This window comes from Streptopelia decaocto (genome assembly GCF_964273445.1).
Source record: "Streptopelia decaocto genome assembly, chromosome: 22".
In the NCBI taxonomy this organism is placed as follows: Eukaryota; Metazoa; Chordata; class Aves; order Columbiformes; family Columbidae; genus Streptopelia; species Streptopelia decaocto.
Window position 1 is genome coordinate 5,020,979 of NC_138677.1, and position 21,782 is coordinate 5,042,760.

Genomic DNA, 21,782 nt, shown 5'->3' on the forward strand with positions numbered 1-21,782 from the left:
CCGGCCCGGCGGCGCTGGGCGGGCGGAGAGCGGCGCCGGGCGGCGGCCAACGGAGCCGACCCGCTCCCGGGGACCCGCCTGCCGCGGGGACAAGTGGCACCAGGAACACGGAGGTGACGGGCAGAGCTCAGCAAGACAGCGCGGGAGCACCTGCAGCCCTGAGCTTGCACAATGCACCGAAGCAAAACACGAAACCCCGCGCTTTAGAGAACACGTCGCTCTCTGCCTCGTGGGAGATAAGAGATAAGCTCTGTCACCAGCATCAGAGGTGGCTCCACAGGTAAAGAATCATAGAATCGTTTTGGCTGGAAAAGATCCTCAAGCTCATCGAGTCCAACCGTTAACCCACCCCTGGCATTGCCCCATGTCCCTGAGAACCTCATGTCCGTCTGTCCAACCCTCCAGGGATGGTGACTCCAGCACTGCCCTGGGCAGCCTGTTCCAATGCCCCACAGCCCTTTGGGGAAGAAATTGTTCCCCAGATCCAACCTCAACCTCCCCTGGTGCAACCTGAGGCCATTTCCTCTCGTCCTGTCACTTGGTACATCCCCAGGTCCCTCAGCGCTCCCATCACACTTGTGCTCCAGCCCCTTCCCCAGCTCCGTTCCTTTCTCTCAACTCGCTCGAGCGCTTCAAGGGTTTTCTTGTGCAAGCCACAGCAGCTCCTTAGGCAAGGACACCATTAGGAGTGGGACCACAGGAGGCAGCTCCAGGAGTAACAAACCAACCCTGAGGGCTCAGACACGCTCCTGTGCCCGGGGAATCGCACATCTCCTCATCCAACCACTGCACCTTGATTTGGACCAACAGCTCCTTCCAACCCACATCTCCAGTTACAAGTACATCCAACGAGACACGAGCGCGATTTTCCCCCAGCGCTGCGGGGTGGGAAGCCATTTGACAGCTCCTTCCATGGAAGGGCCGCCAGCAAGACCAACAGATCCATAAACCATCACGGACAAACAGCCAAAATACTACTTAGTGTTTTAGGGATCCCTTCATCTTTAAGATGTGCAGCAAATGCTGACACCCAAAGCAGCGCGGGAAAGCTGGTGCTGGCAGGGATCAGGTCACTCAAGGGACAACAGTTATTCATACAGAGAGTTTCGCAGGGCGACACGGAGCTATTTTGTGTTGGCAGACTTCTGACTCATTTTTATTTTACAAGTGGTCGAAGCCTTTATCCAAACTGGTGTGGTAATTGTGCACCATGATGTGCACCACACACACGAAAGAGCAACTTCTTTTCTGCATCCTGAATTTCCTTTGTGTGCAATTAGTCCTGGCTCTGTTTACACATCACGTAAACATGGTAATGCAGCCTCGGCTGTTACATGAATGCTGCTTTCTTTGCATTATTCGTTAACAGATCGCACTCCTTGGACTCCACATTAAAGTTAAATGACTAAGATTAAAATTAAACTTAAGTTAGCTATTTTTTCTTAACAAAAGAGCATGGCAATTTAAAAGAAAAAACAACTTACAAAATTATTTAATAAATTAAAGATGAATTGCACTCAGAGGGGGATTGTTAAATGACAATTTTTGTACATTTAAGACAGAAGTTTGAAAGGAGACTCTCCCCACAGGGCTCAGACACGGCTTTGAGCAACCTGACCCTGTGCAGGATGTTCCTGCCCATGGTCTGACCCAAACCCTTCCATGATTCACAAGGAAGCATGAGCTGCACCAGCCCAGCGCAGCCTTGGCTTCACACGCAAGCTCAGCACCACTCATGGGATTTTCCTTCACCCAAACCCGGAGCTATTTACCAAAAAATGATAACAGCTGGCCTAGATCTCAGATCAGCACAGAACATCAGCACAGCCCGTACCTGGCACGCTTTGACATCAGAGCACGTGTTTGTGGCTTCAAACTGATGAGCAGGGCAGACAGCAGAGAGAGAAAAAGGGAAAAACCAACCCAAGGTGCTGCAGATGATGGAAGCTCACTGATGATTTGCAGCATGGCCCAGGCAGATGCACTGCTGGACCCTCAGGGTTATTGCTGCATCCATTTGTTACACTTTTGTACTTCTTACATCACATTGTGTTGTTGAGTTGGGTTTTTATGGCTCTGCAGCTCAGCTGTATTTTAAAACTGAGAAAGGAAGGTTTTGGGATAGGAAGATTGATGGCAGCTTAACATATTTTGTTTCTTTGCTATAGTACATACCAATTCCACAAAGGGGTCCAGAAATCAGTAACAATACTCATGCAACTTGACAATCTACAACTAATGAAAATACCACTGTGTTCATCATGGTCCTCCCTGCTTTAGATCACTGACTTTAAATATGAGAAACAACACTTGCCTTCCGCATCCCAAATAACATCCAGATTCACAAGACCCTGTACTCCTGAAAATATCCCTACATATCTCCTAGGATAAAATATTTGCATTTTAATGATCAAACACCTATGCACACCATGACCAAGTTTGCAATAGTCTTTTTCCCTCTTCTTTCATTTCCTACTGGCAGAGCTCCTAGTTATCAGCAAGAATACCTAGTAATCCCTAATACACAACTTCACATTTTGTCGTAGCAAATCCTCCCCCCATCATTTCCCTGTTCTTAAAGATAGCCAGCTATTTTATTCTTTTCTTCTTACAAATCTGTCAAGATACTTTATCAGTCTGTAACTTAAAAATATTATAGACTGGAAAAAGGGATGAGTCATTTGATTAAAGACACAGACCAGACATCTAAGTTTATAAAGGTTCAAAACTGCAGACAAAGCTTTATAATAAAAATACTATTTTATAATAATTAACGAGCTGGGGACTGATGGGCTGTGTAAGACAGTTACATAACAACACGGTATAAACACCCTGAGGAACAGAGGATGTTCAGACTGAAATATTACTAGTTTATAGCAGACACGTTAAAAACTGAATCATTTCGCCTATAAGGCGTAAGCGTGAAATGTTAACTTTGAGTAAAACTGAAAATGTTCAACACATGGGAACGCCAGATCTTTTGAGGTGGTCCTAATTATGAACTGTTCAGCAGCTCAAAGAAATTTAAAGTGAAAAACCTGTCATAGTTCTTATACCTTGACAGACCACTTAAGAATTAACATCTTGGTCTAAGGAAGAAGAAAGCACAGCAAGACATCAAATGAGGGGGGTCACTACTTTAAAATACCACCAGGCTTGAGTAAAAGTATTTTCCATCAATTTGATAGCTTCTTTTTCACGCTTTATTTTACATGCTTTATTAAAGAAAATTCATTACTCAAGTGTGGGGTTTTTTTACATGGAACTGTTGAATTAAAACATTTACAGCTATCTACAAAAATAACTACCATTCCTGTGTTTACTGGTTCCATATTTGTTCTGCAAGCACTATTTCATCATTTTTGGACACTGGTGTGGTCTGAGGCTGCACAATCAATATGATTTAGCTAATTACCAGAGACCTGGCCCCAGTTCCTGATCTTGAGCATCTCATGGTTGGTGAAATGCAAGTACCTCCTCTCCCTGGTCACCTGGGTTTCCTCAGTATTTTCATAACACTCACTCTAGAAACAAAATATTTCTACTTTTAAGAGCTTGAAAGTCATAAGCAAGTCTTCCAAAACATGTAACTGACTTAAAAACCAGCCCCGAGTACTTAAAGTAATAAGTAGCATTCAGCTGTTTTTGAGCCAACAGGATATGCCCAACTCTTTATTTTCAGTCTTTCTCACAGCAAGTGGCAGGAATGGGGGTTTTTTTGTTGTTGTTTTTAAGCTGCAAGTGCTTCTCCCATAATGAGTCGCTGCAGAAACCTGCAGCTGAAGAACAGCCGGGCACACAGAGCTTGCAGGGAGCTGGAGACACGGAGCTCGGGGACGCCAGCCCCGCCACCCCTGCGGTGACAGCGCTCGGTGCACCAAGCACAGACAGACAGACAGACAGACCTCAGCCCCTGCCCGAAATGTTTCTTCACGGCCTCAAATTGCGCCAGGGGAGGTTGAGGTTGGATGTGGGGAAAAATTTCTTCCCCAAAGGGCTGTGGGGCATTGGAACAGGCTGCCCAGGGCAGTGCTGGAGTCACCAGCCCTGGAGGGCTGGACAGACGGACATGAGGTTCTCAGGACATGGGGCAGTGCTGGGGCTGGGGGAACAGTTGGACTCAATCTTGAGGGGCTTTTCCAAGCCAAAATCATTCTACGCACCTAATTCCTCCTCCCCTGCAGTTTCCCATCCTTGCCCACGCGGCTGGAAACGCCACTTTAGAGTCAAAACCCACATTTCGCTACGCACTGTGGAAGAGCGACGTGGCTGTTTCTCAAGCATGGGGGTAAGGCGTAAGAGCTGAGGTGGCGGGGGGACCAGCAGGGTCATCCTTCACTAGCCAAGTGACCTGTGAAGCAATAATAAATATTTTCTACAAGCACAGGGCGTGGGTGAGGAAGAAACGAGGTGGTAGTGATGAACCGGGAGGCTCCAACTCCCACTCGAGACGCCGCGGTGAGAGCCGGCGCGGCCCCGTCCCCCCCGGCCGCGCTGAGGGGAGGAAAAGGGCGGGAAGCGGCGGGCGGCGCCGTCACCCCCACACAGAGCGGGGCGGGCGGTTGCGGCCGTTGCCGCGGGGGAGGCGGCGCTCGGGGCGGCCATGGCCACGGGCGGGGGCGGCGGACGGCCGCGCTGGCCCCCGGGAGGGCTCCTGGGGGTGGTGGCGGCTGCCTTGGGTGTCCTGGCAGGAGGTACCGGGGGAGGGAGCGACAGGGGCTCCTCAGGGCGCTGTGAGGGCGGGCGGGGGGGCGCTGCCACCTGTGGAGAGCGCCTGTGCTTTGCAGGACCTTCCTTCAGCTGGTGATGATAAAACCCACTTCTAGAAGGAAAGGCGAGGAGCCCAGCGGTGTCCTGCTCCCTGGCAGCAGTCGGGCAGGGTCATCACCCACCGTGACCTGGAAAAGCAGCAGAAAACAGCACGTTATAACAACTTTCCCATCTGGGGGCTCTTATAACAGAAACCCTCAAGCTGCTGTTTCCCGGAAGGCAAAGGCTTGAGGAAACGGCCTCAAGTTGCGCCAGGGGAGGTTGAGGTTGGATGTGGGGAACAATTTCTTCCCCAAAGGGCTGTGGGGCATTGGAACAGGCTGCCCAGGGCAGTGCTGGAGTCACCATCCCTGGAGGGGTTGAAAATACACATAGATGAGGTGCTTACGGACACAGGTTAGTGCCAGGGGTGGGATAACACTTGGATTCAATCTTGAGGGTCTTCCAACCAAAATGCCGCATGTTGCCCCCATCGTGGCTCCCCTCGGGGTCACTGGGAAGAGCTTGACTTTCTAGTTAGATTTTATAACTATTTATTGGCCTTTTGTCTAGAGAAAGGCTGAGCTAGTTTGGCCCTAGTGCATTGAGGCAGATTTGCGATGCAGACACTAAAGCAACAAAACCAGGCAAGTCAGCAACAAGTAGGAGCCCTTGTTTTTTGAGAAAAGGGTGTGGGAGAAAGAACAAGAAAAGCAAGAGACAGAAACTCACTAGGACAAAGATATATGGTCAATCACACATTTAGATTTCTCTCTCATATATTAAGTCCTTTTCTCTACAGTGACAGCTTCACATAAGGAAGAGAAACGTTCCATTGATTTATTTGAAAAGAATTATGTGTATGGCAACACTGAACATGAAGGTAAACTTGTATTTTTGCATATATATATTTGGGTCTTACTGGACTTTAAAAATGGAGTTTTAAGTACAGTGATTGTTATGGAAACGACACAACCAAGCTCAGCCAAACGGTGCTGGAGGCTCCCACATACAATCCTGATCACAAAAGTAGCAAGAAAAGGGTGGGTTTGGAGACACATTTGTCTCACGGTGCTACTATAAGCACAGCTGAAAATTTAATGTCTAAATGAGGGACCCTCTCTGCAAAAGGCTCAAAATTTGGTGGTTTTTGTGAGCTTGTGACATGGTTTTGTGTAGGACTCCAGTGTCTCCTACTCGCAGTCAGCACCCACCAAACTGCGGACAGTTCCACAGTATCAATAACTGCAGATACAATATTAAACCTTATACCTTTCAAGTCCAAACATGGAAAAACATCACATTAAATATATTTTTGAAATAAGTATTTTTGTGATTTCATTTCACTTAATTTACCTTCTCTTGTATTGCAGTTGATGTGTATGTTAAGATGTTTACAAACAGCCCACTTCTAGTATGTATGGATTTGGCTCGTTCTAGAGAAGAGCTGATAGATCCCAACTATTTTTGGGTTGGTCCAGATGGAACAAATTTAGAAGGTTAGTCACCTATTTCCACTGCCCGCCTCAGCGATCTTTTCCCCACTCACTGATAAAACGGGCTTTCTACAGTTCTTTCACAAACTCAGAAGCAGCCTCTGCCTCAGGGTGGTGGGTTGACAATCAGGAAAATACGCTGAGATAAATAGTTTCTTTTTTCTATTTACAAGGGCAAAAGCCAACCACAAATGGCTAAGTAGATTACTGTACATGAAATCACATGTTTTCCTTGTTTCTATTGAGGTCACCCTGCAATAGGATGCTGGGTCCAAAGAGTCACTTGGTCCTTTGTCAAATTTTTCCACGAGCTCTGACCTTAGTCTGTGTTTCTCTTCTCCCTCTAAAATTTCCTAATGATTGAGATAGAAGTAAATTTGCGATAAGTCCTAAAGGTCATAAATTTTAGATTGTTTCAGACTAACATGAATTGGTGTAATTATGTACAAAAGCAAGATCTCATCTTCAAATGTTCTACATGAGCAGAGGATCAGAAACCAAACACTTCCAGTAATCAAATATGTTCTGTTTCTATTCTAGGGCGAATATATGTGAATCTTACAGAAACTGGAAAGCTGATGGTGATGGGCTTTAAGGAATTTATGTCTGGAGCCTACACTTGCACTCTTTCTCACAAAATCATCGAAACTACAACACAAGAAGAAAGAGAAGTGTTGGAAGAATATAAATTCATGGTATATGGTAAGATTGCTAACTAACTAGTACGCTAAGGCACATCACCTCTGTATTTTGGGAAGGTTGTGAAGTGCATGTTTACTGCAAAGCTTAATCAAAAAATAATTAGATAACATTTTATCCCAGAATAGAAAATGATCACTAATCCTCTCTCAAGTTTTGGGAAAGGTTTTAAATAACATACACACATAAATTCCTGCACATTTCAAACCAAAATATCTCCTCCTATTTGAGTCAGCTCTGGCAAGGACAAATTGGTTCTGTTCTGGTTAACGAGTAAGCATTATTTGTTTGTTTGCTTTTGCATAAGAGCCCTATTTCAGATACAAAGTGCACTGATAGAGACGATAAGGTTCTATATAAGATTCCATCTGTGGTTGCACTGCAGAACTCACACACAAACTCTCTTTTTTTAAGCATACAGGGAAGCCGACCACGCGTATCGGGTATTTGTTCGCTTTACTACAAAAGAATGCAACCTAGCAGCTAACAGCCAGTTCTTTGAGGAGCTGAGGAAGATCTTAAATAACATCATCTCTGATCTGGCGTGTCACATCGTAGAGTCGTCCTACAAATGCCACTCTGTCAAGAAACCAAAACAAGGCCTCCTGTATGAGCTATTTGTTAGTTTTCAAGGTAACACATTTCAGTGTTTGTTTGGGAGGGATCATTTATTTTTATGAACAACCCCAGAGTACTATAAACAGCAGCTGAAAGACATCAAAGTCGAGTACACCTTCAGAAGTCATTTCCCTGCTTTCTTTTGGAGTCCCTGTATTTTTTCTTACTAGCCCACAGATGGAGCTAAAATGCAGTTTATATGTTGAATTTGGAGTTAAAACCTGAGCGAGAAATATTACTTTTCAAGGAGTGCAGTTGAAAGGGCTTGTTGAAAGGAGATATTTGATAAGATGCCATTTTTTTTTTAAAGGAAAATGGCTCTATTTATTTTTCATTATTTGATTTTTAGTAAAGTCTGTGAACTCTGTGGTTTCACTTGATTCAAGGAAACTACGCAGAGGTTAAAAGCAAGAGCCTCACAGTTCCTTCATGGCAATGCTGATGTGGCTCTATCGTCTTGCAAAACAGGTTAAATCAACCCTGATATCTGCCTCAATTTAGAGATATTTTATCACTGAGGAAAGTTACTCATTAATGCTTTGACCACATTCTTTTCTGTATCTGTCCCCATGATGTGCCAAGAGGGACCATCCAACAGGTTCTGGAACATTTTACCAGTTTTTACCAGTAAGACAGGTGGCCCTCAGGACAACTGGCCTCTGGAGGTGGTTGACAGAGATAAGAAGCCAAATAGCCCCCTTGAATACAAGGAGGAAATAGTTGGTGACTTACTGAGCCATCTGGATCCTCAAAAGTCTATGGGACCAGACGGGATCCATCCTAGGGTGATGAGGGCCAGTTCTGGGCCCCTCCGGTCAGGAAAGAGATTGAAGTGCTGGAGCGAGTCCAGAGAAGAGCAACAAGACTGGGGAAGGGACCTGAACACAAGCCCTATGGGGAGAGGCTGAGGGAGCTGGGCTTGTTTAGTCTGGAGAAGAGGAGGCTTAGAGGTGAGCTCAGCACTCTCTAGAACTACCTGAAGGGCAGTTCTAGCCAGGGGGGGATTGGGCTCTTCTCCCAGGCATCAGCAATAGGACAAGGGGCCATGGGCTTCAACTCTGCCACGGGAAATTCAGGCTGGATATTAGAAAGAAATTCTTTGCAGAGAGTGGTCAGGCATTGGAATGGCTGCCCAGGGAGGTGCTGGACTCACCGGCCCTGGGGGTTTTTAAACTGAGATTGGACAAGGCACTTAGTGCCATGATCTAGTCAATGGACTGGAGTTGGACCAGGGGTTGGACTGGATGATCTCTGAGGGCTTTTCCAACCCAGTCGATTCTGTGATTTTGTGGCCATTTTTCCCCTCAGTAAAGAAACATTCAGAACAAACTGAGGACCCAAAGTTTACATAAAATTTCAGCCCTTTCTGTAACCTGAGGGTATTAGGTGAGAATTTGGTTGCATTCTTCCTGACAGCTCAGCAACCACCATTTATCAGTCACTAATTTTCATCATTCAAATGCATGCAGCCAAAACAACTATTTCAAAACATGATCTTGACTACAACAGTGACAGGTAAAAAAAGGATCACAAAACATCACCATTCTTCACAAATGAGAGGCAAAACTAAGAGGGTACAGTAGGATGAACTGAGCACCATAAGATGCTATAAGTCCTAATGCATTTTATTTGTTGATGTTTCTGAAATGAACCTAAAAACACCTGCTTGAGGTATTTGAGTTCATTGCAATATATTTTTCAACACATGGACGTGTGTCCTTCTTGCCCCCCACCTGCAGTAAATCCTTTTGCACCAGGATGGGAAGAAGATTGCCACCAAGTTCCTTACGATTGTGAAGATGCGACAAACATGAAAGTCCAACAGGTTCTGTGTCAGCCACTGTTGTGTCTCCTCTGCGTATTTAACACAAATTTCTACCTTAGCCGCGACAGATTTGACTGGTAGTAATCCAGCTTCACGCAGATCTTATGGGATTAATGCCATTGTAAATGACAACTCGTGGATTTCAAATAATTCAGTTCAGGATGGAAAACTGTTTTTACAAGTCAAATTGATGCAAACAGTTAAAAAACAGGCTTGTTATTTCCTTTATATTTACCTCTAAGAATGAAGAACTATAAACATCAATATTTATAATAGTATACTGAACTTCCAGTTCTCTAAACTAAAACTTTATTATTTGGTAAATGGAGTATAAAGTAAATCTAGTGTAGCTGATTTCTAAAATCTGTTATATCTGGCTTCTTAAGGTTAATATCTATTATTAGATTGACACCAGGCCTGGGAGTGGGAACCAGGAGAAGAAGGTATTTACTGAATTGTTAAAATCAAGAGAAAGCAACTCACTGGTTTTTTATTCTTCCAACATTTCTGAACTTCAGGCAAAAGATCGAATTGGAGCATTTTTCCGTAAGCAGACATATGCTTTGAGGCACCATTTTCAGGTCGCTCCTGCAATACACTATGTGGACAACAGTTTCTCGGTTACTCACATTGACAGTTGTCGACCAGGTTTTGGGAAGAACAATATCACCCACAAGAACTGCGCGAGCTGCTGCGGTAAATACAACCATATGTTGATTTAAATATCACTTATTAGCTCTGGCCACAAGTTTCTCCGAAGAGCATTTGGTAGATATCAGTGTCAAAAGTAAAGATATTTCCATTCATCTTTTGGAAAGATATTGGCATCACAGGTTTAAGAAAAAAACAGATGGGAACAGAAAACAAGCGGGCAGGTTTTGTTGGTGTGCTCATGGGTGTAACTGTATTTCCAAACAGAGTGAGTGGGAGCGATGAAGTGGTTTGTTGTTTGGGGTTTTTTTTTGCCCTTCCAGGTCACTGGTGAGTGATGATGCTCAGGCTACAGAGCAAATAAAACCCAATTATCTTAATGGTAGTGCTGCTAGAAAACACTCAGCTGTTTTAAAAGCTCTTCTGCCAGCAGCACCTATGGCTGGTCATGGAGTTTGGGGTATTTAGCGAGGGGCAGCAAGCTCGGGAAGAGTGAGATCTCACTCCTCACAGCCTCGGAAAGGCCCATGGAGGTGTCGGGGGGTCCCAGTCTGGCTGACACCTCAACTCTGTTCTCTTCACAGTGGTTTGTGAGCCTGGAACTTACAGTCCTAACAACGAAGTGACCTGCCAGATTTGTTCAAGGCCTCAAGTCCAAATATATGGAGCAACAGCTTGCTAATAAACTTCCGACGGAAACTGGAAAACCAAAGAGCAGCTGTGAAAGCTTTATTGGTTTTGTCACGTCCTTTTTGGTTTTAGCTGCTAATTCTGGAATCCTACGGTCATTTTTGAACAATAGCAGAACATCCTCATTCACACACCCTTAGTTTTTCTGTATTCAGAGACCACTCAGTCTGGAAAAGTTATACAAAAAATTAAGTGTCCGTGCAAGGTAAAGTAATTCAATGAGGAAACAAAGGACATTTGTCACAGGGCTGCTAGTGCAAAGAGTCTGTTTCTTGGTGGGGACACCAGCCACACCACAGCTTTGTCCTGCAGTAAAGAAGCTCTAAACAATTCAGGCAAAGACAGAAAATAGCTGTAGTGGAATTACATATGCCAGTCTCTATGAGCCATTTCTAGCACATATTAATAGAAGTATTTAATCTTTGTGATTTAAAAACACTAAATACCCTTCCGGTTATTTTTCCGCATTTTCCTGGGCCTAAATGTTCCAGCCCACCCTGTGCAAAACTGCACCACGTACTAGTTAACGGATATCAGCCCGCTCCACCAGCGGAGCAGAAAGGGAAATCAGGTCTCTGACAAGAGAGAGGGCTAATAACATTCTACAGATTCCCAGATATTACAGTTCTCTCCTTCTGCTCCCCAAAAAGAAGCGAGTGTGTCCCAGGAAGAGGCTGCACAGCCTTCGCCTGCTGCATCTTTTCCTTCAGCTGCATCCAATCCTCGTGGCAGAGCTCTGCCGGCCCCAGGTGCCGCGTTACATGAGCAGATGATCCTCTTACACCAGCTGCAAATTCCCCGTCAAGTTCACCGGATGAGTAACGAGTCAAGATACAAATTGCCAAAACACTGAGATAATGGGAAAGGTTTCTTTCCAGAAAAAGAGACATTCTTCGCTCTGCTTTTGAGGGATAGCTGCTGGATCTGCAGCAATTCATCATTTTACTCATAAAGCACTATTAGGAAAGATTTTATTTTACTACTATTGAGAGTTCCACAAGTTGCCGGAGCAGCCAGCCTGCCACAGGCTTTCAAAGCCACAGTGGAGCTACCAAAACACGGGCTTTTTTAAAATAAAACCACTTTGCTTTAAGCTGCAAACCAAGCAAAGAGGACTCTGCACCCCCCTGCACACACGCAGCCATAGAAATCCACACCCAGCTCCCCAGCACAGAGCCATTCCTTTCTTCTTTGCGCTCTGTAGGACTAAATCAAGCAAAAAAAGCACTTCCTACTCCATAACTCCAACTTCTTATGGCATCTAGAAATTCCTTGGTGGGTATTCATCCAAAAATCGACCCGATTCAACCCAGTTTAACTCATCCATTTTGACAGGAACACAGCAGGAGATGGTACGGGCACAGACCATGCTCCGAGCTTTTCAGAATCATTACTTATTAAATACTGACGAATAAAATGTACCGTAACGAGCATTTAAACTGCCTGTAGGCTGATTATCTGAGCTGCCAACTGGACACTGTGTGCACGGCTCAGGCTAATACAGATTAAGCAGACGGGCTCAGCGCTCGCTGCCTGCATCTCTTGGCCTATTTCACAACAGGAATGCCACGTGCATAAATTATTACAAGAAAAAAAAAGCAGTAAGTAGGTACTAAATTCAATGGCAAGTCACAAATGAACACTTACTCCTTCTAGAAACTGGAGGAATAGGAAGCTTTAGTAGCACTTCAAGCTTTTCAGCAAACCTTAAAAGTCAAAAGATAGTTCAAACATTTCAGCGTTTCATCGCAGAGGGGTTTGTGTCATTAATTCTCATGGTTTTAACATCAGAACTGTTTTTTCTCCCAGCCTGGAACAAACCACTTGAGAAACACGTGTTGGAGCACTCGCTGCGGAGCTGCCAGCGATGGGACCGCGTGTGACGGTGACACCTCTGCTGCCATGCGACGGTTCTCTCGTAACTTCCCGCAGCGTCTTTATTAACCCACAATCGAGCTGCTCCTCAAAATTAAAGTCAAGAGGAGTTTAACAGGTCACCAGGCTGCCCAGGACGCACCAGAGCTCCCAGCTCACTCAGACATACTGGAAACCATCAGCCTGTCCAGTAGTTTATAAGGCTGCAGGGAGGAGCAGGACCAGGTGCCCTGAGATCAGCACATCCCAGCATCTCATCACACCCGTGAGGGGAACGACACAAGGAAACACCAGGTGCGTCGAATCACAGAATTGCTTTGGTTGGAGAAGCCCCTCACGGTCATCAAGTCCAACCTTTACCCCAACCCTGGCGCTGAAATTCAATTTCCTCCTGCCCAAGTCCAGCGACCACATTTTCTGTGCAGCTCTGTCCCTAAAACAAACAACATCATTGGATTAATGAACCCTTTGCAGACAGTGAATAAATATGATTCGTTATTGGCAGCAATGCCACTGTAAATGGAATTTTTTTGTGGTGAAAATAAATAAATAAGGCTCCATAACTGAAGGGCCGTTGATGAAGTGTAGACCAGCTTTAATCACAGCGTAATTGCTGCCATCAGTTCTAATTACTTATAAATATTTTTTATAACTGTGGAAATTAAACAATTAGACATCCTTCCTTCCCTCTTCTAAATCGAATCAGTTAAAAGTTCAGGATGTGGTCTGGGGCTGTGAATGCTGAACACGCTTCATTCATGGGCTGAGAAAACCATTATTTTACCTTTCTTTCCAACACACAACCCCAAACCTTTAAAACACAGCAAATGCTTGGATCTACAGCCAGGCTGAGCTCAATCAATAGTCGAATATCCAGCATCGCTCAGTCCCTGCACTCCCAGGGGGGTTCGGAAGAGGTGTCACCACCAACAAGGACCCGATTCTTCAGTCTTGCCCCAGTGACACATTTTCCTCCATCCCAGAGAGGAAGAACAGCCCCCCTGACCAGCCCAGTTAATTACCTGCACCTTGGAAGTTAATAACAGAGATTTACAGACGTGCTGGAACGGTGCGGAAGGAGGTCAGGCTGCTAATTCTCCCATTGCTGATCCCAGCAGATCAATCTGCGGTACGTCAGGAAATGAATTACCCAGAAATGCAGGATTAAAATGGATTATTATATTTCCTCGCTTTAAGAAGAGCGTTCACTGAGCCCACTGTGCACGCTGAGCACCGGTTCCCAGCTCCCTGGCAGGATCTTGCCCTCAGCAACTTGCCGCAGGAAAGTAAATAGTAAGTAAGGGAAGTAATTACTAATGACATAAATCCACTGAACTTCAGTCCATCCCGGACAAACTACCTTCCTGAAGCTTATTGCAGATTTTTACGAGGTTTGTTATGTATTTTATTCCGCTGTATAACCACATACCGACTGTTCCACAACCAGCCAAGCTCCCTCATGGCAGGAGCTGCCACCGGAATCCACCTCCTTTCCCCCGTGCTCGTTAGTGTCAGCTGTAACGAGCCTGGTGGATTCCAACCTAATAACTCCTTGGGCAGGAAAGCCAGGCCAGGCACCAGGCTGGTCCTTGAGGGCTCAGTGTCACCCAGCCCTGTGGTGGGACACCGGCAGCACCCCGGGGACCCCCAGCCCCACAGATGGGGTGGCAGCCGGGTCCCCCGGCACCCCCCAGCCCTCCCCAGCTGCTCGGGGTGGCAGGAGGAGGATCCCAGGGAGACAACCAGGGTGGGGGACGGCAGCCATCTGCTCGGGAGCCTGGGGTCTGCGGGCTGTGTCACGTCTGGAGACGTGAGTGACAAACGAGGTTAATGTCCCTCCAGCGGGATCTGTCACTCTGCGTTAGGTCCCGGGTTTCACCCTCCATGGCACCGCATGGGGAAAAAGTAGCGACAAACTGGCATGTGGCTGCTGTGGATGCCACAACCCTTGTGGGGACCACGGGGACACCAGGGCTTGTCCCTCATGGCCACTATGGTCCCTGCCCTGTGTGCCACATGATTCCCGGGTCTGGTGAGGACAGGAGGGATGGGAGCAGAGCAGGGTCCCCACAAACCACCCCACATGGTTCCAGCACGACGCAGCTTGGGGACCAGCACGGTGACGGTGACCTGAGCTGCGGCGTGTTCATTTATTGAAGGCAAAGGCAGCGTTACCGGAGGGACCGAGGATCGTATTTCTAACAGCGCCAGCAGAGCCCGACGTGGCTCAGGGAAGACATTGGCTGTCGCAGGTGTCCTTCGTCCTTCCCTTGCGGACAGGATGTCATCGGGGACAGAAGTGACCCTGGCACAGTGGGGATGCCACCCACTGCGGCACAAAGCCATGGGAGCAGCACCCTGTGCCCCCCCAAACGCACACACCAGCACACACCGGGCACGGGCTCCAAAGTAAAAGCCAATTTTATTGTCGTATAAAGTAAGAACATAAAAGGTCCCTTAAACAAAACACATATTGGGTCAGACGATCCCGGGTGTCCCCGCACACCACGGGGGATGCCCACGGGGGAGCAGCCGCTGGTGGTGGCTCGGTTGGGTCCCCCCCAGCCCCTTTTCTCTGGTTGTATGGAGGGGGAGCTGCCGCGGGGCTGGGGGTGCGGGGGGACGCCTGGCTCGGAGCCGGGGCTGAGGTTGGTTGTGCGTTGCAGAGCCCCTGGTCTCCACTGGGAAATTAGGCACTTGTGGAAGGGCCGTGGGTGCCGCTCCCGGCCGGCTCCAGCCCACGGCTCCCACCGGCACCGGGGCACAGGAGGATGGGCAGCAGGTGGGGGACAGAGCCCTGCCCGTGCCAAAACACGCTGCCCGTGCCAAAACACGCTGCCCACACCAGGGACTGAGGCCAGAGCCAGCAATAAGCACCCACCATGCTGGGGCAGCCGGAGACAGCTCTGGCCTGGCACAGAGGATGTTCCAGCAGCTTTGGTTGGTGCTCTTGGTGAATTAAGGCAATTTAGCTTCAGTTGGTTTAAAAAGAAAAAGGGCAAAACCAGCAAAACGGGCTCTCTTCAGAGCCAGACACTTGGTTGGAAGAGTCTGGGTCTGCTTGGGCTTTGCTCTGAGTTGCCGCTTGTACCCTGCACCCCCAAAGGTGGCACCGACGCCCCCCCACACCAGCACCCGCCACCTCAGCCTCAGCCTACCAACACCAGGAACCTGCAGCCCAATACTGGAAGTGTCAAGAAGGGACTTTGGGGCATTTTAGGGGAGATTCAGGCTCCTGCCAGCAATGCGGGAGTGGGGAGAGGGTGGAGGAGCCGCGGTGGTTCCCTCCATCCCCGTCTCCCATCACAGTGACCGGTCGGCAGCCTCGTGCGTGCAGGAGGGAGCGGTGGGAGCTCTCCTCGATGGCAGAGCAGGGCTGCTGGGGGTGCTACACCCACCCTGGGGAGCACCGAGGGGAAACCCGCTCCCCAACATCCCGGCAGGGCTGGACCCACCGCCTGGACCCCTCGGTTCCCTTCCGGAGATGGGGCAGCATCATCCAGAGCTGGAGTGGGGCACCCCCAGACCTGCCTCTCGCCTTTCCCAACCCATGTGTCCCCACCTCCAGCTCTGCCCTTCAGTCCCACTGGGACCTTCGTGGGGCTGGTGACCCGGCAGGGCGCTGACCTTGCGGCCGTACCGCTCATCCCCACAGCGCAGGCAGGGAGCCAGGCCCAGGCTGCCCCGCGCCGCCGGGAACATCTCTCGGGCAGCCGCGGGCAAGCCAGGGAGGGATTAAAACACTGATTCCGCTAATGCCCCAAGGGATCTCTGCAAAGGAAATCTAAAACTTTGAAATGAAGTCTGAATGTCCAGGTCAGTTGCGTGCCCGGGGGATGCTCAGGTTCTCTCCGGTCCTTCGGATGCTGCAGCCACTCTGTGCTCATTGCCAAAAACCACCCACCTCTGCAGCCGCTTCGCCCCTCGCTGCGCCAAAGCTGGGCACTCGCTTCCCGGAGGAGAACAGAACAAATCCACGACTATTTCTGTGCAATGACGGCGGCTGGTGACAGCTCCTGCAGCCACGCGAGCCTGCGGAGCGGCCGATCCCCGGCTCCACGGGTCCCCACGTCCTGGGGATGTCGGCGCCTCACACCACGGTGCTGATGGTGGACGACTCCTCCGACCGCCGCTGTTTGCTGGGCAGGGACTTGAGGTACTCCAGGTGCCGCCGGGCGTCCTCCTGGTTCTGCCGCACATAGTAGACCAGGTAGGAGATCACCATGGCGAACCAGCCGAACATGGTGACCAGCATGGCGATGTCCGTGGTCTTTTTGTACACATTGCAGAAGTCCGTGTCGGCAATCACCTGCAGGAAAGCTTTGCCGACGTGCTCCTCCTGCGCCGAGGAGTCGCAGACGATGCCGGCCGAGGAGCCGGCGGCCAGGTCCACCGTGCGGATCAGCTCCTGCAGCCGACAGTCGCACAGCCAGGGGTTGTTGGAGAGGTTGACCTTGGCCTTCAGGTTACTAAAGGCATCTTTGCTGACCGACACCAGCCTGTTGGAAGACAGGTCCAGGGAGTGGAGGTGCTCTGCCAGGCCCCGGAACGCCCCGCTCTCCACACTGGCGATGGCGTTGTGGGACAGATCCAGCTCCAGCAGGAGCGGCAGGTCCTGGAAGGCGTCGCGGGGCAGGAAGGGGATTCGGTTGGAGTCCAGGTAGAGCTTGTTGGTGTCGTTGGGAATGTCCCTGGGGACCTCGGTCAGCCGAGCGTTGCTGCAGCGGAAAGTCTTCAGCCCCTCCTCTTCCGAGGGGTAGCAGCCCACGGGGAACGCAGCAGCCGAGCGGAGGCAGGAGGCCAGGAGGAGGATGCTCTGCAGGAGCAGCCACATGGTGACCGAGCGGAGGAGGACCCGCTCTGCCGCAGGCATGGTGCCGCGCTGGCTTTATCACACGGCTGCTGGCCCGGTGGCTCTCGCCCACGGTGGTTTTGGCTGCATCTGAGATGGAGACAGCAAGAAGACAGCGTCAGACCAGGGTGCGGAGAGGCAGAACCACTGCTGTGCCTGCCATGAGCAGCACGGCTGGCTGTGAGGTGGGGTCAGGGATGGGGACAGTGACGCGGACAGGGATGGGGACAGCCGGCATAGCTCATGCATCCCCCATCCCCTGCCATCAGCAGCCTCGCCCAGGGCTCCTGCACAGCACGATCAGGCTCCGAGGGGCCGAGCAGACACGTCTCCGGCGTGCCGGCAGCTGGGCTGTAACAAGCGGAGGCGGCTCGGGCTGAGCCAGAGGTGGGGGTGAGCTCCCTCCCGCCAAGGTCACCGCGGTTTGGTCGCTCGCTCGCACGAGGCCAACACATCCTGCAGCAGCGGCCGGCGGGACGTGCCAGCGGCGAGCCCGGGCTCCAGGCGAGCGGCCGCTGCAGGCAGCCCCTGGGGAGCACGACGGAAAACACGTGCGGGCAGAGGCTGAGCAGGTTCCCGCTCCCTGGCTCCATCCCCAGCAGCGCCCGGGGCACACGCAGACACACGCCGGGCTTTCCCCTGTTTTGAGGGGATTGGGGCAGGTGGGTTGCTTGGCACCGCTGTCCCGTGCCACCCCGGCCATGGGGCCAGGCTGCCCACACCACCCCGTAACCATGGTCTCCATCCAGCTCTTTATTCCGGAGGGGAAAAACGTCAGCAGGAAAGAAACAAAAACAGAAAAAGGAAATTCACTGGAGCTGAGCGTGTAAGCGAGTTCCCAGAGTGGTGGCAGCAGATAAGGGCCACGGCCGAGCTCTGCGAGCGCGCTGCCCGGCTTTTCCAGCCGCGGGTCCCGCAACAGCCAGGGGCTTCAGATCATCCCTGGCAGGGCCACGGTGGTGGAGCCATCAAGGCAGGATGCAGGTGCTCTCCCACCATCCCACCATTAAAGACACAGGTGTAAAAGGCCACCCCATGGCACCCCATCGGGCAAAGCTGAGCGGGGCTCCCCAGCAAGGGACAGAGGTGCCACCCAAAGGTGACCCTGGTAGCATATTCTGGGTGAGTACTTGGGCACTGTAAAGCACCCCAACCGCGCCAAAACACCCCAAGGTCACACTGGTGCAGAGCCGACCCCCGCACTGCGATCCTCCCGGGCTCCTGGATGTCCCCGAGTGGGACCAGGGCTGAGAGCGGCCAAAGGGCACCGGGAAGCCCAGCCCTGCACCGGCACGGGGGACCAAGGCTGCCAGAAGTAACCCAGGGCAAACGCTGCCCCTCGGGATCCCCCTCCTGCTGCAGGGCGGGGAGCGCTGAGACGGACACCGCGGGAAACCCACCGGGTGAGCCGGGAACCGGTGACCCGGGACAGGGGGCTTCATCCGGGGGACCCCCGCGGGAGGGATGCGGCTCTCCAGAGCCCCGCGGTGCGCTCGGATGGTTCCACCCCCCGGTGCTCCGGACCGTTCACCGCAGCGAGGACGGGCACAACCAGCGCCCCCGCCACAACATCGGGGGGTCCCCAGCCCGTAGTAGGGCACGGGGGGCCCCTGGCCGACCCCGGGGGTCGCCGCCAGCCCCGGGGAGGGCGGTTAAGGTGCCCGGGGGAAGGACGGGGCTGTGCAGGCTCCAGGACCCGCCGTGCACCCAGCGCAGCCGGGGATGCCCGGGGTTCCCCCCGGCTCCCCCCGGCACCGGGGGCGTTGCGGGCGAGGGAAGCCCCGGTACTTCCCCGGGGGAAGCTCAGCTTAGCTCGGCTCAGATCAGCTCGGCGCTGCCGGGCCCCCCCGCCGCCGCTTCCCGCCCTGCCCGCTCCCCGTGCCGGGGGGGTCCCGGTGCGGACTCACCTGCCGTGCGCAGCCCCGCGGTGGCGGAGCGGCCCCGCGCCCCGGGCCGGAGCGGCCGCGCCCCGCGCAGCGCGGCGGGCCCGGAGCCGGCGGCGGCGACGGGGCCGGTGGGCGGGATCCTCCGCCCGGGCCTCCCCGGGGCTCCCCGCCCCCGGCCCGCCCCGCCGGGGGGGCCGCAGAGCGCCGAGCACCCCCGGCCCCGCGGTCGGGTCGCCGCCAGCCGCTCGCCCCCGGGAGAGGCTCTGCCCCGGGAGCGCAGCCCGGGGGGAACCGGGGATACCCGGCGAGAAGCTGCCGGGACCCCCGAGCCCGGGGCAGCCGGCGCAAGGGGTTCCCGGGGGAGCACTGCGCCCCCCGCCCCGCCGTGTCTCCCCCGACCTCGCGTGGTAACACCCGCGGCCCCGAGCGCCCCCCTGGGCGTTGTGCACCCCACGGCTCTGCCCCCGCCGCCCCCCCAGGGGTCCCCCGCCCCTCCGCAGTCCCTCGGGGAGAGCAGGACCCCCCCTAGGCCGGCGGGGGGAACGTGCCCCCAGCCCCCCGCCCGCAGCCTCCCCGCCCGGTACCGGCATCGCTTACTCGGGGAAACCCGAGCCGCGGCGGCAGCGGGCGGGCAGGAGCCTCCTGCCCCGCAGGGGGGGCACAGCGGGTCCCCCCAGCCCAGCCCCGAGCTGCCCTGGCCGGGGCTCGCTGGGCTGCGCGGGGTTCGGTGCTCCCGGGGCGCCGCCGTTCCGGACACCGGCGGGGCCGGCTCAGGACCATGGAGAGCGGCCGCCGTTACCGGGCCGGGCCGGGACCGCCGAGCGGGGCGAAAGCTCCAGCTGCCCCGGCCGGGCCCCCCCGCTGCTCGGGGCTGCTCCCCGGTGCGACACGGGGCACCGGGGCCGTGCCCTTGTCGTGCTGCAGCAAGGACGGTGGCGGCCGCCCGTGCCCGGTCCCCGGTTCTGCTTGGAGGGAGCGCCCGGCGCCGCACAGTGACATTCTCCCGCGGCTCAGGGAGGATAAACCGTTTATGAAGCGCCTGGTTTGGATCTCGGCTCAATTAGCAGAACAAAACCTGACGGGAGAGGCGCAGCCAGGCAGGGCCGGAGCCAGAGGCTCCCCCGGGCCCCCCACACTCCCTGGGGACACCCCGCCCTCCAGATGGGGCCAGGTGGAGAGGACAGGGCCAGGACTGAGCCCGTGGCTCAGCGGGAGCTCAGGCTGCCCCAGACTCTGCACCTCAGGGTGCTGCAGCCAGCGAGGGTTCAGCGCGGCCGAGGGTCGGCACACACCAGGGCAGCTGTTGCTCTGGAGCTGCTGGTGGTGTCCATGCTCAGGATGGTCCAGCCAGTGTGTCCATCACGGGGGCTGTGACCTGAGCCAAGCCCAGGGCCGGCTGGGGCAGGATGTGGCCGGGAGCCTGGCAGGCAGCGGCCAGGGAGCCTGGGCACCTTCACCAATGTCTCCCTGGTTGGCCGGGAGCAGAGAAGCCTCGTGCTGCCCGTCACCGGTCCCAGTGCCGCTGGGAGCGGTGCAGGGAGCAGGAGCGATGCTGGGGATGCAGCAGCGTGCAGGCAGCTCCAGGTGACACAGCCGCCCACCGCGGGACGGGGCCTGCGGGCATCGAGCGGCCAAGGCGGCTCGCAGAGGCTTGGGGTGCTTGAGCTCCCGCTGGCACCCAGAGCAGCGGCAGAGACCCTGGGAGCACAAGCAGCACCAAGACTGCGCCCCATGGGTGTCCCATGGGGACACAGCACCCACCAGCCCAAAAAACCAGCACCTGCAGTGCAGCACGACCCTGCGCAGACCCTTCCCCACCGCAGCCGCGGGAGGGCTGGCTAAAAATAACCAGCACCGGCTTCTTGCTGCTACCGCGGTGCTAAATATAGAGGGTATCGACCGGGCAGCAGGACCGGCAGCCCGGGAGAGCGGGAGGGGAGCGCGGCCCCCCCAGTGCCGGGGGAGACCAGGAGCGAGGGCTGGGAATCCAAATGGGAACAGCCCCAGTGAGCACGGGGGGAGCTGCTGGCCTGGCCTGTGGATGTGGCTGGAACCCCCTGGAGAACCCCCAAACCACAGTGCCGGGGTTCCCTGAACCGGGTTGGGGAGCCCAGGGAAGCGGGTTCCCGCCCCGCGCGTGCGCCAGCAGTCTCGCTGCATCACTGAGAGGGATTAATATTTATGGCCGTTTAAAAATAGCTGTCGCATTGTGCTTCCCCCTCACGTGCGGAGTCAGCGGGGTGCGGGGAAGCTGCTAAATTAGATGTCACCGCGCAGAGGGAGCTGCTCAGTCAGTCAGGAGCGTGGATAAAAATAGAGGCTGCCGTGCGTGCGTGGCGCTCCGGCAAAGCAAGGCCGGCTCCCCCGGGATCCCCCGCCTGCGCACCGGCATCCCCGCACCTGCCCTGCCCAGGGCACCCCGGGGGACCCGGCAGGGACTG

The 21,782-nt window shown here is 53.1% G+C and overlaps 2 protein-coding genes across 2 annotated transcripts; one reads left to right on the forward strand and one right to left on the reverse strand.

Moving 5' to 3' along the window:
- Positions 1-4,603: 4,603 nt before the first annotated feature.
- ZPBP2 (zona pellucida binding protein 2) lies at positions 4,604-10,733 on the forward strand (the record flags this gene model as incomplete). The annotated part of the gene is made up of 8 exons (XM_082070836.1): positions 4,604-4,694; positions 5,552-5,632; positions 6,123-6,248; positions 6,786-6,947; positions 7,359-7,577; positions 9,302-9,387; positions 9,906-10,083; positions 10,623-10,733. 8 exons carry the CDS (start codon positions 4,604-4,606, stop codon positions 10,718-10,720), a joined length of 1,041 nt encoding a protein of 346 aa, XP_081926962.1. The 3' UTR covers positions 10,721-10,733.
- A 4,273-nt stretch (positions 10,734-15,006) lies between these two features.
- Positions 15,007-19,449, reverse strand: LRRC3C (leucine rich repeat containing 3C). The gene is made up of 2 exons (XM_082070856.1): positions 19,363-19,449; positions 15,007-17,545 (listed from the first exon to the last, which is right to left on the reverse strand). Exon 2 carries the CDS (start codon positions 17,474-17,476, stop codon positions 16,694-16,696), a length of 783 nt encoding a protein of 260 aa, XP_081926982.1. The 5' UTR covers positions 17,477-17,545; positions 19,363-19,449; the 3' UTR covers positions 15,007-16,693.
- Between the last annotated feature and the right edge of the window lie 2,333 nt (positions 19,450-21,782).